Here is a 15154-nt window from a genome sequence, read left to right as displayed (position 1 = left end):
TAGCATGCTTTATTCCAGGATTCTGATGGCTGATATATATATTTATAAATAATAAATAAATAAATATATATAATTTTTTTTTTTGAATGCATTTGCATAGTTTCGCTTTGAAAATTAAGTTTCAAAGCACACTGAACAAAACAAAAAAAAACAAGACGGTCTAGAAACATTTTCCACTCAGAAATACTCAGAAAGCTAGTAAATTTCACAAACAATTACAATGAACCAGCAAGTAACACACTAAATTACACATGAAATTTGAAGAAAAAATGGAGGAGAAAACCTGAAATGTATTTTCTTATAAAATGTACTTCGAAAAATATTTTTACAGTGCACTTAACCCAAATTGACTTGTCAAATATATAAAAAAAAAAATAGAATTATATAGATTTATAAGCATGTTGCCATCAGTCATTCATGTCAGACTTCACTTACACTTGTGGCTCTTGTATCCTGTACCTCAGCAGATTACATGCTTTATATATTTGATACTAATGTTTGCTCTCTGTCAATCCCTTGTGGGTCTGGAGAAGCCCCCATTGCATGTTGTCTATTATGCAAACAATTGTGTTGTCATTATCAGCAGAACACCCCTTTGCAGGGCCTTGTCACTGGTTGTCACCATCTGATGAGTGTAAATTGCCCTGTTTCGTAACCAAAGTGAAAATGCAACACATTTACAGTAGAGAGAGACATGATAGGGTCCTGGTGTTATAAAGTCATTTGTTTATTTATTTTTTTGAGTTCTTATATGCACTGAGCTGCAGCAGAAAGTCTTACCCTTGATATTGGCAGCGTCTGTTGTCCTCAGCTGGCTCCTCTCAGTGTTAGTGTCAGTTTGTGCTCAGGTTGCAGATGGTGGCTCTGGTTTCTCCATGGAAGCTGAGGCCAAGTTCACTGTCACTCATGTCCTCTCACACCTGTCTGCCTCGGCTTTCCTTGTAGTGTATCAATATTTCAGAAGGCCAGGGGAAGGGCAGAGGGTGACAAAATGAACTGGCCCAAAGGCTTTCTGGCCCTAACTGTAACCAGCCATGTCTTCAAGAATAAGCTTGAAATGGGTAAGATGAGACAGACATAGCATTGTTAAAGCACACCTCATACCATTTTGTTTAATGCAAATTAATGTGACAAAGTTAGACCTGTTTAAGTAACAAATGCTTAAAAATTTAGAGTTGGAAAGATTTTGTAATCTTTTTTAATTTTAAGGCTGCATTAATTTGATTAAAAAAAATACAATAGAAACAGTAATATTGTAATATACTTTTACAATTTAAAATAACTGTTTTCTGTTTTAATTTATTAAACATTTTAATTTATTCCTGTGATGCAAAGTAGCCATTACTCCAGTCTTCAGTGTCACACAATCCTTTAGAAATCAATCTAATATGCTCATTTTGTGCTCAAAAAACATTTCTTATTATCACATTTGAAAACATAAAAAACAAAACATTAGAAAGCATTATTTTCATAGTTGCCTTAGTTTAAAAGAACCGCATTTATTAAAAATCTTTCTTAATGTTTTAATGTTAGTCAGTTATGATCAATTTAATGTGTCCTAACTGAATAGTAGTTAATTTCTTAAATCTTACTGACCCCAATCTTTTGAGTGGTATAGTGTAAATCGATGGTAGATTTACCTTCATAGCATTCCGTATGCTTTCCTTAGCTAATTAAATTGTAAATTTGATGCCGTAAATCTTGATTCAGCTACTAAACTAAACAAAAACACTATTTTTGTAAATCTATGTTATGTGTTGTTGCAAATGAGGTACTTTTGGAAGTTTTTTGTTTAAAGTTAGATCTGAGAGCAGTTGTCTGTTTAATCCGTTGACTACCCAATGCTCTGTTCATCCCATAATATTTATTTTCACGCCAGCATAAGCATTGGGGTGTGTAAACGCTAACTTGTTTGTTGTTCCAATGATAGAGCAGCTGCACACGGAGTCGTCTTTTTTTTCCGCATTATGACTGAGCTTGAGATGTGCCATTTTAAATCTTGTTGAACATAAGTTTACATTTGTCAGTTACTCCTCTGAGTTCATCTTAAAACATTAAATGCCTAGGTGTCATTTACGACAAGATCCTCACCCAAGGGTTTTTTTTTTTTTTTTTTTTGCCATGTTAGCATTTGAGATTTGTGATAAGTAAATACATTACAGCTGGTTTTTAGATTACTGATTGATCAGAACCATAAAAGATCAAGTATTCATGCATAACCTTATTGTTTTTCATGAGCTTTCTACATAACATCACAACCAAAAATGTATTGTTTAATTTACATTTTAAATAAATGCATTAGTTTAACTTCTAATTATTTTTGTTCTCTCTCCTCAGGATGAAAAACAAGTTGTGGTACTTTGAATTTGGCACCACAGAGACCATCTCAGCCACTTGTAAAAAGCTGAACGAGTGTATTGAGGTGGAGGTGAGTTCAGGACATTTATCCTCAACAGTGCCTTGTTTTACTCGACAGCAAATGTTGTAATTATATACAGCCACATTCACAGTCTTTTGACTGTGTATATGGACAGTATGTCCACTGAGTACTTCCTTCAACAAACTGCGATTCATTATTGCAGTAAACCTCAGGTCAGCGTTGATGGAACATGTCAGGACATCTATCTGAACTGTTGACAGTGTTCCCTGCATGTCAAAATTTCACACTAGCCAGTTTGTGTCTGTGGTTTGACGTACATAATGAATGTAATGACTTTCAATGACAATGAAAGTTTGATAATGAGTTTTTAACTGAATTATTCCTATTTAAAGTGCTTGATGTTTCATCCAGACAGAGACATTATAAGGTGGCAAAGACAAACCACTTGTGAAATTGAAAAATGCCTATCAGCAATCATCTTTTTTAAAGAATTTTCAGCTTGATTTGAGCCGAAATGTATGTGTTATTATTAAAGCATAAACATGATTTCATTTTTCTGCACTCAAGTAGATAAAAGCTGTACTTGAATGCCTATTACTTACAAAAAGATAAATAAATAAATAAGTAAAAGAAAATACAATTGGCCGCATTACCAACATGGCTGCTAAGTAAACTAACTTTGATCCAGACCGAAGAGGGTTATGTTCCACAATGGTTATGAAATTAGCAGAGCTATGAAAACATCAGCAGCTGAGGAATTTGCTTTAGGAAAAGAAAGTTTCTTTCTCCCACTCTTGTGTGGGATCTCACACGGATCGAGGCGTCTCATTATGTCGTAAACATGTCAGCACTTGTCTTTTGAAGTTTGTGTACTTTTCCACTGTACTGACGCCCTTGGTTTGATTCAGGGTGGTCTGTGACATCATACAATACTGCACAGCATTTCTATTTTTGGATCGCCCGCAGGCATTTTTAGACTAGTTACACATCTCTGGTGCGATTGCTATTGATGCGCCACTCCTAATAGTTAATGCAGTTTATAATGCTTTAAGTGCTTTGTCACTCTTTTTTATGCAGTTTACATTACCATTCAATAATTTGGGGTCATTTTCGATTTTATTTTTATGATATTAATACTTTTATTTAGCAAGGATTCATTAAATTGATCAAAAGTGACAGCAAAGACATTTATAATGTTAGAATAAAATAAAATATGGTGAACATAAAAGGCTCTTTTCCAACATTTTTGGTTTTGTTTTCCTCTGTCTGTCCCAGTGTGATGGCATCATTTTGGATCTCAGCAGCACGTCTCTGGAGGGTATCGCTGTGCTCAATATTCCCAGCATGCACGGGGGCTCCAACCTGTGGGGCGAGAGCAAGAAAAGACGGAATTACAATCGCATGAGTAAGAAAGTGCCAGAGAGAATGACTGGCAGCACTGTCACCGATGCCAAGGAGCTCAAGTTTTGTGTGCAAGGTGAGTCAGACTTTAGGACATAAACCACTGAATTAGATCTGGGTTGCTCCTGAAATGTTCGTACAGCCTACAAGTTTCCAAATATAGCAGAGACCAAACCAAAGCATGCACATCGACGGCAATAAAAGGCAGAGAAATGATCCTTTTGTATTAAGTTGTTGCTTCTGGCTGTTTCATTGTAGTACATTTAAGTGTTGATGACCGAATTGACTGAAACCTAGGATTTCCTGCCACTTCTGATAAATGTCAAATTACTGGCCATCTTCGGTACATCAGCACACCATGTGGAGCCATTTCATATGCAGCTCTGACTCACAGCTGCTGTGGAGGAGCCGAAAGCTTTTAACCATGGCTAATGAGCAGGAGTCTCTCCGGCTGCTCGTTACACTGATGTTCAGTCTCACTGTGTTTTGGGACTTCCTGCGCTCGTTTCCCAGAGTGTGAAGCGCTATTAGCAGTGCTAATCGTCATTTAGGGATAGCGCTATCTGTGTCAATGCCTCACTGAGTACCAGCTTTTCCAGATTCCACACTAGAGGTTGGTGTCACTACCCCACTAAATGTCCTTCAGGGAGGGTAAATCAGCACTAACGCCCTTGTGACGCCAGCCTCCAGGGCCCCGGCGTCACCATCAGCTGTCTCAGTCGGTGATCAGAGCTCGGATGTGACTGTGCCTCCCAAGGTCAGAGCAACAGCAGCTGTTTCAGGTAGCAGTGAATCAGCCTCCAGCACCAGGCCTGTTTTTGTCCAAAGGAAATGAAAATTCTGTCATCATTTTATATAATCATATATATTTCTTAAACATCCCAGGTGAAGGTAGTTGGTTATATACAAGACTAGCTGTATATATTCTAATATGCTGATTTAGTGCTCAAGAAAAAATTTCTTCGTATTATTAATGTTGAAAACAGTTGTGTTACCTAATATGTTTGTGGATTTTTGTAACATTTTTTCAGTACTTTTTGATAAACAGAAAGTTAAAAAGAACAGCGTTTGTTTGAATTAGAAATCTTTTGTAATATTATAACTCTCTTTACTGTCATTTTTTTTATCAAGGTTTCCTTGATAAGTATTAATTTATTTAATATATATATATGTAAAATACTGTCCCCAAACTTTTCAATGGTAGGACAAAAATTTCTTTTTTTTTTTATTGTACTATAAGGCAGAAACCTTATGTAGATGAAAACAGTGCTTTTGACTTTATTTGCAGTAGTTCTTCTCTGCCTCATAAAATATGACATACACTTTGATCAGCTTCATTCAGTGGGACTGGAGTGTGTGTGCAAAAGTGTGCATGCTTAGAAAAACTGTGATATTTTCTAAATGGGGCCTCGCATTGCTTTCATAAATGGCCTCTTCTTTTAAGCCAACATGACCATTGTGTGGGCAGAAAGACCCTTGAGATGTTTTGGTTTTGTTTTAGCTGACGTCAGTAAATGACAGCTGTGACCTACGAGAGCAGCGTCATGAATTTTCAGTTCTCTTCACATTTACAACTCTCCCGTCCCTCTCTCTGTGCTCTTCTGTACTTCACTGACTGAACTCACATGAATCCTGTTACCATGGAGACCCCCAGGCCCTCCTGAACTGAGGAACAGCGTAGGGATGGAAAGAGAACAAGCGTTTAGGAGGGAGGGAGAGAGAGTGGGCTGCTGTGAGCAGTGTGACTCATATCAGTAATCTTTAACTGGCCTTCAGGCACAAATACTCAACCAGCACTACATACAGTAGAGGTCTGTAGCCACATCCCATCCAAAGTAACTGTGATCACTCTGTCAGTCAGTTTTCAGCCATTTGTCTTTTTCCATTTAGCTCTAAGGATTGAGTGCTACAGGGTTTCTGAAAGCTCACCAGTGATGTAGGTGATGCCAACTCACTCCACATGTTTATATAGCACAGGTTCCACTCTGTGAAAATGGCTTGCTGTTTACAACTGTAAGAGCATGAGCTCATTTCCACCTTTCTATGGAGTCTATTTTGAGGTTTATATGAATAGAGATTTCCTCTCACTCACTCCACGCAACAGTTTCCAAATGACTCAGGTCCTAATGGATGTCTGCATGTGACTGTTGCATTATTAGGGGTGTTGTTAGACTTCTAGTGCAGAATCTTTTCTGGACAGTCCTTTAAAATAGGAATCTAAGAATAGATAGGAATAGGAATCTCACTGAACCCAGTTTTTATATTTGTATTTCCTAGTAGTTACAAAGCACGCCTCAATGAAGAGTTGCAGCTTTAACATTCTGTGCATGACAGGATTCCTAAATGGGTTATGGGTCAATAATGGGTTAAATAACTTGAAATGATTATGTGAAAATATGCAAAAGCTGTCTAATCACAATTCATGGCCATTTTGGAAGAAATTATGTCAATTTCTGCTGAAAAAAAAAATTAGTCATGGATGGAATGTTCAGGATTTTTTGCCTTCTTTCCATGTTTGTGTATTTCAGGAAAAGCTGAAATAATGAAGCCATATTTGTGTGGTTGACAGCATCTCCACATCTCTTATTTCAAATCGCCTGTTCCCTTTTCCTCTCTTTATTTCAGGGTCACAGAGGGACATTTTGCCTTTCACCTGCTTCCCACACACTTGAACTCTCCTCTTTCTTTCTCTTTATGGCTCGTACACAAGCCGCTCCACCCTTCCCACAGCGATCTTGCCACACACTGCCTCTTGCTGATGGCTATTTCAGGGCACTGGGGCCATTCATTGTTACATCCCACAAACAGCAACACACACACATGCACATAAAACACACACTTGGATTCTTGTAAACACAGAGCGAATGATTTGTGTTGTATTTCCTCACTCCCATCGCACACGTCAGGAATAGAAGTGAAACTCTCCACCCAAAGAGCATTGTGGGAAAACGGTGACTCAGTGGATGAAGGGACGCTTTCAACTGTGGCATGATCAGTGGCCAAAAAAGCCATTCAACAGCTTTGCTCTCGCTTTAGCAAGAGTGATGGACATTTGAAGAGTGGCTCTCACCCATCAGGGGTTCAAAATCATTGAAGATGTTTCTGGCCCGAGGGGCCCTTTCCCATGATCTGCGTCATGAGAGCTGTGATTGTTGGCCTGCTTTGTGAGACAAGCTTTGTTTGCGAATGACATGGGAACAGAGGTTGGGAGACTGGCGAGCTCTTTTGCATGCAGAACGCTAGTAAACGGACTGTGTGCAGGCAGAGCGCATCTGTACAGTGAGTGTGTGATAATGAGGAGAGCATGACCAGTGTGGCAGACTATCGGTTGGGCTCTCGTTGAACAACAAACACCCTGGCATGTAAATCCTGACAAGTTATGAAATGCCAAACAATGTAAAAATTAACACCTATCATTCTTTTGAGCTCATCACGGTGTGTCTGAAATGTCTGCCGCTACATGAGGCTTTTTTAAGACATGTCACAATACTGACATAATGAGAACGCCTCAAATGGATAGAAGCATGGGAATCAAGTGTGTCATGAGGAGAATGTTGTGTAAGTGGAGCAGGGCTGAAGCTTTAGCTAGTGTAGGGAACATGCTTGAGAAAAATGAGCAGGGGCAATCTGCAGAAATCTTAAGGAATAAGTTCCTTAAGAATGTTCCTTAGCGCAGTTGTTGAAAAATTCTGAAGACATTCTCCAAGAATTTTTTTTTTTTTTCTTAAAGCTGCACTCAGAAACTTTTTGGTGTTTTAAATTCATATAATAAGCGAGTACATGGTGAATACATTTTCGAATTTTATCCTGAATCACTACGGTACACCTACAGTACGTTTTCATATTCAGACTATTTTAGACTGGTTCTGGTAGGAACCGCTGTGGGGTAGCCCAGTGTCTGCGAGATTCATCATAGACATATGCTGCGTTTCCACCGCAGGAACTTTACCCAGGAACTAGGGACTTTGGCCTGGTACTCGGTGTGTTTCCACCGCAGGAACCAGGAACTAAATAAAGTTCAGTGTAAAAAAATGCCCCTCAGAAAGTCCCTGCTGGCGAGGTGGTACTTTTTCAAAGTTCCGGAACTTTCGGGGGCGGGACTTGGGCGCTAAACATCCTGATTGGTTGAGTTCACGCAGCATTGGCTGTGTTCAATCAACATTTATTCGGATCATTTTCAAAATATTACTGTTATTGTGTCATGAAATATAATTTTAAAAGTATTTCAGGTGAGAATGTAGTTGTGTAAAATTCTAATATCTGGTTTATTTATAAAGACAGTGCCTATTTTAAAATGTGTTTCGCAGATCCCGGAGACGTGAGCTCCACGCGATCAGCGGGAGCTCAGTGCTCAGTGCGTTCCTCTGTGCGCGCGATCTTCACAGCTATGAGTTTTCATGCCACAATGCAGCTGCGCGAACATGGTAGCTCGATATAATAATACACATCCGATCGTCTAATCGCTTGAACGTCCAAACCATAAAACAAAGTTTAGTGAAGACTCAAGGCTCACCGCTCACGCGCCATCACTATGTGTTGAACCGGCGTTCATCTCCGTGTTTTGTTTTTATGCCGCTGACTGGCAGAATCATGTGGCTACACACACTTTTAAGGGGGAAGTATTAACAGGAAATAACCAACATGGGAAAATAACGTCGGTTAGAGGTTAAAAATTTCGGTTTCGATTACTTTTCGATTAATCGTCCAGCCCTACTTAGGAGGATGCACGTCCAAAATCAGCGCACTTTGTATTGAGAAATGCGCTGCAGGCCTACGTCACCAGTCTAGTGTGTGTTATTGTAATTTATTCCCAAGTCATTTTAATAAAAATAAAATTCAAGAATTTGGAAGTTTTTTTCTAAAGAACAATCTTAGGAAAAAAGATAAGAGCATTCTTAAAGGGGTATTTTATACAAAAACTATTTGATGACCAATGTTTTTACCAATAATTGTATTTTGGGGGGTGAGCTATCCATTTTAAGGAGCATTTTTGAATCATGAACTGCTTTAATTGGCTAACAGCTGTGTATATCCTTCACAGCTGGATGCTACAGTGATTTTGGTTAAAAACACATAAATACTCAGTACATATGAAACCGTAATAACAATGATCATATCGTTTAAAAAAAGTTAGTCACACTTGTGTGATGTGAAATTACTGTTGGATCCTGTACAGTTGGCAAATCATCATCTTTTAGTTTCAAACTTTCTGCAAATCCTATGTCGAAATGTGCCTTGTTTGTGAACAAATCTGCGGTAAAATTAAGTGACCAAAGGAACAAGTTCTTACTGATGTGGTCTGGAACTTCATTAAAAAGAAAGCTCATGCACTCATTACTAATGTTGTGATCAGAAGGAAGTAGTGTAGTGTAACGGTACACAAATATTGTGGTTGGTACGTACCTTGGTTTTAACGTCACGGTTCGATATGATTTCAGTACATTGGGGGAAAAACGTTTTATTATTTTTTTTAATGGTTTACTGAACAAGTTGCTACTTCTTTAAATACATTCAGTTATAGTTTAAATTTTCTTAGAGATAAAAATCTACCTCAGCTTATGCTTAAAACTATAGGAAGCCCTTTTACATGTACAATTAGGCCTAACAACTAAACCCAAACTTGAATTTAATTACTATTTATTTTTAAATAGATGAGCATGTCCGGCAACTGGCAGTGCTACATTTGCCACAAGTGCCTGACTTCAGCGTTCGTCCATCTATCACTGTTCATCATACTTGCAAAATAAATTGACACAATGTTTACGGTATGTTTACACAGCGTTTTAAATCATAGCGGGTGAGGGTGTTTTCGAACGCGCCTGGCCAATAAATGTAAACCTACATTACGGTTAGTATCAGTTGTGCTGGTTAGACCCTGCTCCAGAGTAGGAGCTAATTTGGTTCTCGAAAAAGGCAGTCCGGTACTAAAATCGCACGTAGTTCAGTGTAAAAACTCCCAAAAGTTAGTAGTTCCCCAGTTAGTACTGGCACTATGAAAAGGTTCCAGCGGTGCAGTGGCCCTTTTGTTGTTTGGTTCCTGCATAGACCTGCATTTTTCCTCTAGTTATTCACACTACATGTGTGAATTGATGGGCGGGGCTAAACAGGCAGGGATGTAGAGGCAGGCATTAATCTTCTTCTGCGGAGGCGGTGTTTATCCACACAATTACGTCATAGAGTGGCACATTCCAAAAAGAGTTCTGAAAATTACAGGATGTTTTTACAGTACAATGAGCTCTTAAATGTCAAAAGATCAAGGTAATTTAGATTTTTCAGTTCATGACCCCTCTAAGTAAGATGAAAATAGCTAATCTTTGTCAAATGTATGATAGAAAAGTTTACATAAGCAGAGATGGAGAATAGAGCATTGAGTATGAAAAGCTTAATCGTAAAATATGCTAGTCGGGAGTGAATGAGATCTCAGGGATGAAGTTTACCAGAGAAGAGTTCATAATAGGTTTTTGAGAATAATGTATGCCAAAGAAAGCGGAAATCTCACTGATGTAGTTTTGTAGAGAATAGATCGTACAATGACTCTGAGAGTAAAGCATGGTAGAGAAGAAAGTCTCGTGATTTTATGTATGCCAGTAAAGAGTGCACCTTTGGAATGAGGTATGCTAGAAAAGAGTTCAGAAGCAGCATTTCTCGGTGTAGTTTGCAGGAGAAGTGTGCTTAAGTTCCGAGTGCAGGAATGCTCATTCTGTAACACGGGCTGATACTGGGTGGATTGTGCTCTGTAAACACTGAGAGGTGGCTCTCGTGCCAAGAGACCGTCCACCCCCGCACCTCTACCACAGCTTCTGCAACCTCTCCAGCTCCTTCTGACCATCTGCCTTCACTTCTACCAGCCCAAGACACCAAAGGGACTGCACAGGCCTGAAACCACCAGAAACACAATAAATAAATATCCTCACCCGAGTGGAATCCAACAGACCCTTCGCATAAGAAAAGTTCAGAAATAGCTCCTTTATAAACCCGTTTCATGGCTCTTTCTGCTTTTTTACTAAGGTATAGGCATCACAAAGCAGCTTTACAGGGTGTCGGGTCTCTTCTCCGGTCAGCAAGTGCAAGGCGACCGCAGACAAAGTAAGAAGAATGGTTGTCAATGTGTGCAATGTCCATTCAAGCATCTGAACAGTATGGGCTTCACATGCCGGTTCCCTTTATATATATATGTCAGTGTAGAAGAGTATGCTGACCTCAGTAGTGTTCACTGACTGACTTTGTTAACTGAGTGAAGTAAACGGTAGTGAAGGACTAAAGTTTGTCATTTTCTCTGATAAACACGATCAATGAGGATCATGTTATTTGTTTAGATCACTGTCATTTGTTCTATACCTTCAACAAGACCCTGCTTAGCTGGGACTTAATATCCTCCACACAATGCATTCTACACGGTTACATAAGAAGGCGTTTGTGAGCTATTCTTAGTGCTGCCTCACTGTGATGCGTTGCCTGGAATAAGAAAGCCCAGACCTGACAGAGCGGGAAACATTCGTGTCGTGAGGAAAATAAGGCTCCCGTCAATTTTTTCCCCTCCCTCTCTTTATTATTATTTTATTTGCTGCTTTTGGGGTAACGAACAAGAGGATGTGAGTTTGATAATAATACGTTTGATCCATGAAACAAAAGACAAGTCTGACAGTAAATACACAGTTGAATATAGCATACAGCATATGTGAAAATATTATTACTTGTCTTTTTACAGTGATTTACAGAATTTTCATAATAGCTGGTTGACTATATTTTGTTTGCAAAAACTGAAAAACAAATCCCAGCTACTAAAGCACACACTATGAAACACTAAGCAATGGTGCTTATACAGCAGATTGAGTTTGAATCTGGCTTGCAACATTTCCTGATTCCTAGTCATCTGTTGTCATCTCTATAAATTAAAAATTTAAAGCATCTTTTACGTTAAAAAAGTATATAAATTTAGCAGAGTGAATATTGCATATTTAATTGTTTATTTAAATGTGCATTTTTCTTATTTCTACATTTAGATTCATGTAATGCACACTAAAAATTCATCTTCAAAATACAAGTAATTGAATAACTGTCTTAAATGTAATCTTTAGCAGGTCTCAGAATGAATATCCAATATATATATATATAATTTTTTTTTTTTTTTTTTACAGTACATTATACATTTGTGATACCTGAATTCACTGATCTTAGGTTTTATTTTATTTTTATGTTTTACATTTATTTAGACAAGTTACAACAGAATTTTTAAGTCAGACAATAATTAGAGATCGGCCTTTTAAAAAATGATATATACATTGCCGGTAAAAAGTTTGGGATTAGTAAGATTTTTAATGTTTTTTAATGGAATCTCTTATGCTCATCAAGGCTGTATTTATTTGATCAAAAATGCAGAAAAAATATTAATATTTATATATTGGTTACTATTGGTTTACTATTTTAATATACTTAAAAATATAATTTATTTCTGTGACGCAGCACTGAATTTTCAGTGTCACGTCATTCTTCAGAAATCATTCTAATATGCTGATATAGAATCCGTGATGAAACTGTTGTGCTGTTTAGTATTTCTTTGGAACCTGTGATAGTTTTCCATTGATTATTTGATGAACAAAATTTTAAAATCAACAGCATTTATTCAAAATAGAAATCTTTTCTAACAGTATAAGTCGTTACTGTCACTTTTTATCCATTTAAAAAATCTATGCTGAATAATAGTATTAATTTCTTTAAATGGAAATAAAGAAATTTCTGACCCCAAACTTTTGAATATTGCAACACAAAATTTCTCATTTGAATAAACTCTGTTCTTTTAAACTTTTTATTTATCAAAGAATCCTGATAAAAGTAACACAGCACATATATATATATATATATATATATATATATATATATATATTTAAATTGCAATAATATTTCACAAAATTACAGTTTTTTCTGTATTTTTTTTCAAATCGATATCCTTGATGAGCAGAAAAAACTATTCTAAAAACATAAAAAATCTTGTTGAAAGACAACCATTTGAATTCTGCAAAAATTGGCAAATTAGTGTTTACAGATGTCTGTGAGTGCAGAGTCCATGTAGATCAGTGTGATGCTGAATATTGTTGTAGTTTTGGGTGTTAGAGAGCCGTTTGTCACCCGTGTCACATCATAGTGTCAGTGCTGAAGTCCTAATCTGCCCTCTTTGCCTCCCTCTTTTCTTCTTACAGCTCTCAATCCTATTATTGTTTCTGGGAAAACTCCTGAGATGTATAGAGCTCAGGAAGCATCAAGATCTTTGACATGCTTGTCAAATAGTGGCATTGTGGAGGTGGATAAAGGATACCAGACACAGATTTCTCTGTTGGAGCTTTTCATAGCCCTCCAAGCAAAGCAAACGGTTTGTTCACCTCTCAGCAAACCTCTCCTGTCTGACCTTTCAGAGGAGGAGAGTCACAATATCCCCCGGCAAAGCTGCACAGTCAGGCAGGTTCAGACCTCTCCACTTCTCATCAATCAATAAACACTTTATAAACACTGGCAGGCAGCTTTTTCTTTTCAGCCAGGTCATGACTCAACAAAAGAGATTCGCAGGTCATACCACATGCTGAAAACTATCACACAGCAGTATCAAGAGCCTTGAGAGAGAGAAAAGCCCAGTACAATTCACTAATCCCACTTTGAACATTCTCCTAACTACGTCAGTCTTCAACTACATCAACTAACTCTCATTAGAGTATAGTGGACTGTTAGACAGTTTAGGGTTAGTTGATTAAGTTGACATTTTAAGTTGACATCCTGAAGTTTTTAAGATTTGAGATGTAAAATCTTTAACAAAATTTGGAGAATATGCGCTTGTTATTACTTTGTTTTTGAAATATGCAGGCCTCTGCTTAATGAAATGAATTGAAGCTCCTCACAGATGTCCTTGTTGAGCTAGTAGGCGTTCCTGGAGTGTACTATCACGGTTGAAAAGTTGGACATGTTCACTGAAGACAAGTTTTGTGAAATGTGCCGTGAAATTTGCTCTGTGAAATATTTAAACTTGACAGTGACTCACTGACTTGTTCCCTGTGTGAATGCAATATTCACAGCTGCTGAATTTATTATCTTAACCTATAGAATCAGTAACACTGAAACTCCTTATCTTTGATTTTTTTTATTTTCTTTGTGTAGTTTGTATGGTTCTGAGGGATTTCAAGAGATGTGACCTTTATGATAAATGTTTCAAATATAGGTTAAATCTGGGGTTTGCTGTTAACACTAAGCAGGTTTTGGTAACACTTTACAATAAGGTTTTTATTTTTAAACATTAGTTTACAATAAATTTAATGTTTGTTGATGTGCAAATATATATAAAAAAATGTTATCTCTTAAAATTAGATTAAGAAATGCTGTAAAAACTATTGCCAGGTTTTTTTTTTTCATTTATGATACCCAATGCATTAACTAATGTTTACATGTTGAACTTTCTTGTAACGTTTTACCTAAATATTTTATTGTTTTAATATTTTAATATTATCATATTTGTTTTAATATTTTGACCTTTCATTGTAAACCAAAGTCAAACTGTCCGTTTCAGATGTTATTTCTGTCTGGTCAGCATCGTGTGTGATGTTTTATGGAGTCAAACTTGCATCATCATCCTTGCACAAGCCTCTATCCCATAAGACTAGAATAAGCCGGCTGACAATTTCCTGCTGGGTTGCAAAAGTGTGTCTGTGTTCTGTCAGGTGACATTGTGACATTATTAACAGTGTTTACACAGTAATGTTTTTTATGTAAACAAACCATTGCTTCCTGTCTGGATTCTAGGCAGCTGATGGGAGTAAGCATAAGCTGTTTGCAGATGTGCCTTTAAGTACATGTCACACATCAGAGACCTTTTTGTTAATGATAGACTGGATGAGCTTTGAATTTTATAGGGGGACCCAGCATGAGTAAATTTGAAACATTTCTTTAACAGATCGCTATGTACAATTGGCTTGAACTGATGAGTAGTTCTAGGTTGTGTTGATGTTATGCATCCATCCACTGAACAGCAAGCTAAAGCTTCCACTGATGGGCCATTAATGTGGGTCAACTTTTAGAATCGATGGGGTATGAAAGAGAAGAGAGGTCTCTATTATATGGCTTTCTGGATTGCAGTGTAGTAGTACTGTATGCATGCCTAATTTTCTTGAGAATGAATTCTCAGCCTTTAATATAGCTTTAGTAAGCACTCATTTTTTTCTTCTATTTGCTATTGCTTCTATTTTGCAAATGAAGATGTACATTGGACCAGGTTCTAAGAACATGTCAGCGTTATTATCACTAGTCTCAGATTGGTAACACACGCTGGTAACGGTATGTTCCTGCAAGAACTCAAAATACTGTCAACAGTTCTTCCAGGAACCTTCCAAGAAT

The 15154-nt window shown here is 37.4% G+C and overlaps 1 protein-coding gene across 4 annotated transcripts in view; it reads left to right on the top strand.

The window, feature by feature from the left end:
• Positions 1-15154, top strand: part of LOC132095226 (diacylglycerol kinase beta-like) — a 130236-nt gene that overhangs the window by 106193 nt on the left and 8889 nt on the right. For all 4 annotated transcript variants that reach the window (XM_059500047.1, XM_059500049.1, XM_059500046.1 and 1 more), the window contains 2 exons: positions 2338-2428; positions 3656-3857. In XM_059500047.1, the coding sequence (XP_059356030.1) occupies positions 2338-2428; positions 3656-3857 (293 nt within the window). The remainder of the gene's footprint in view (positions 1-2337; positions 2429-3655; positions 3858-15154) is intronic.

Source organism: Carassius carassius, chromosome 19 (assembly GCF_963082965.1).
Source record: "Carassius carassius chromosome 19, fCarCar2.1, whole genome shotgun sequence".
NCBI classification, from domain to species: Eukaryota; Metazoa; Chordata; class Actinopteri; order Cypriniformes; family Cyprinidae; genus Carassius; species Carassius carassius.
The sequence above is the reverse complement of the archived record's forward strand: the minus strand, read 5'-3'. Positions and strand labels throughout refer to the sequence as shown.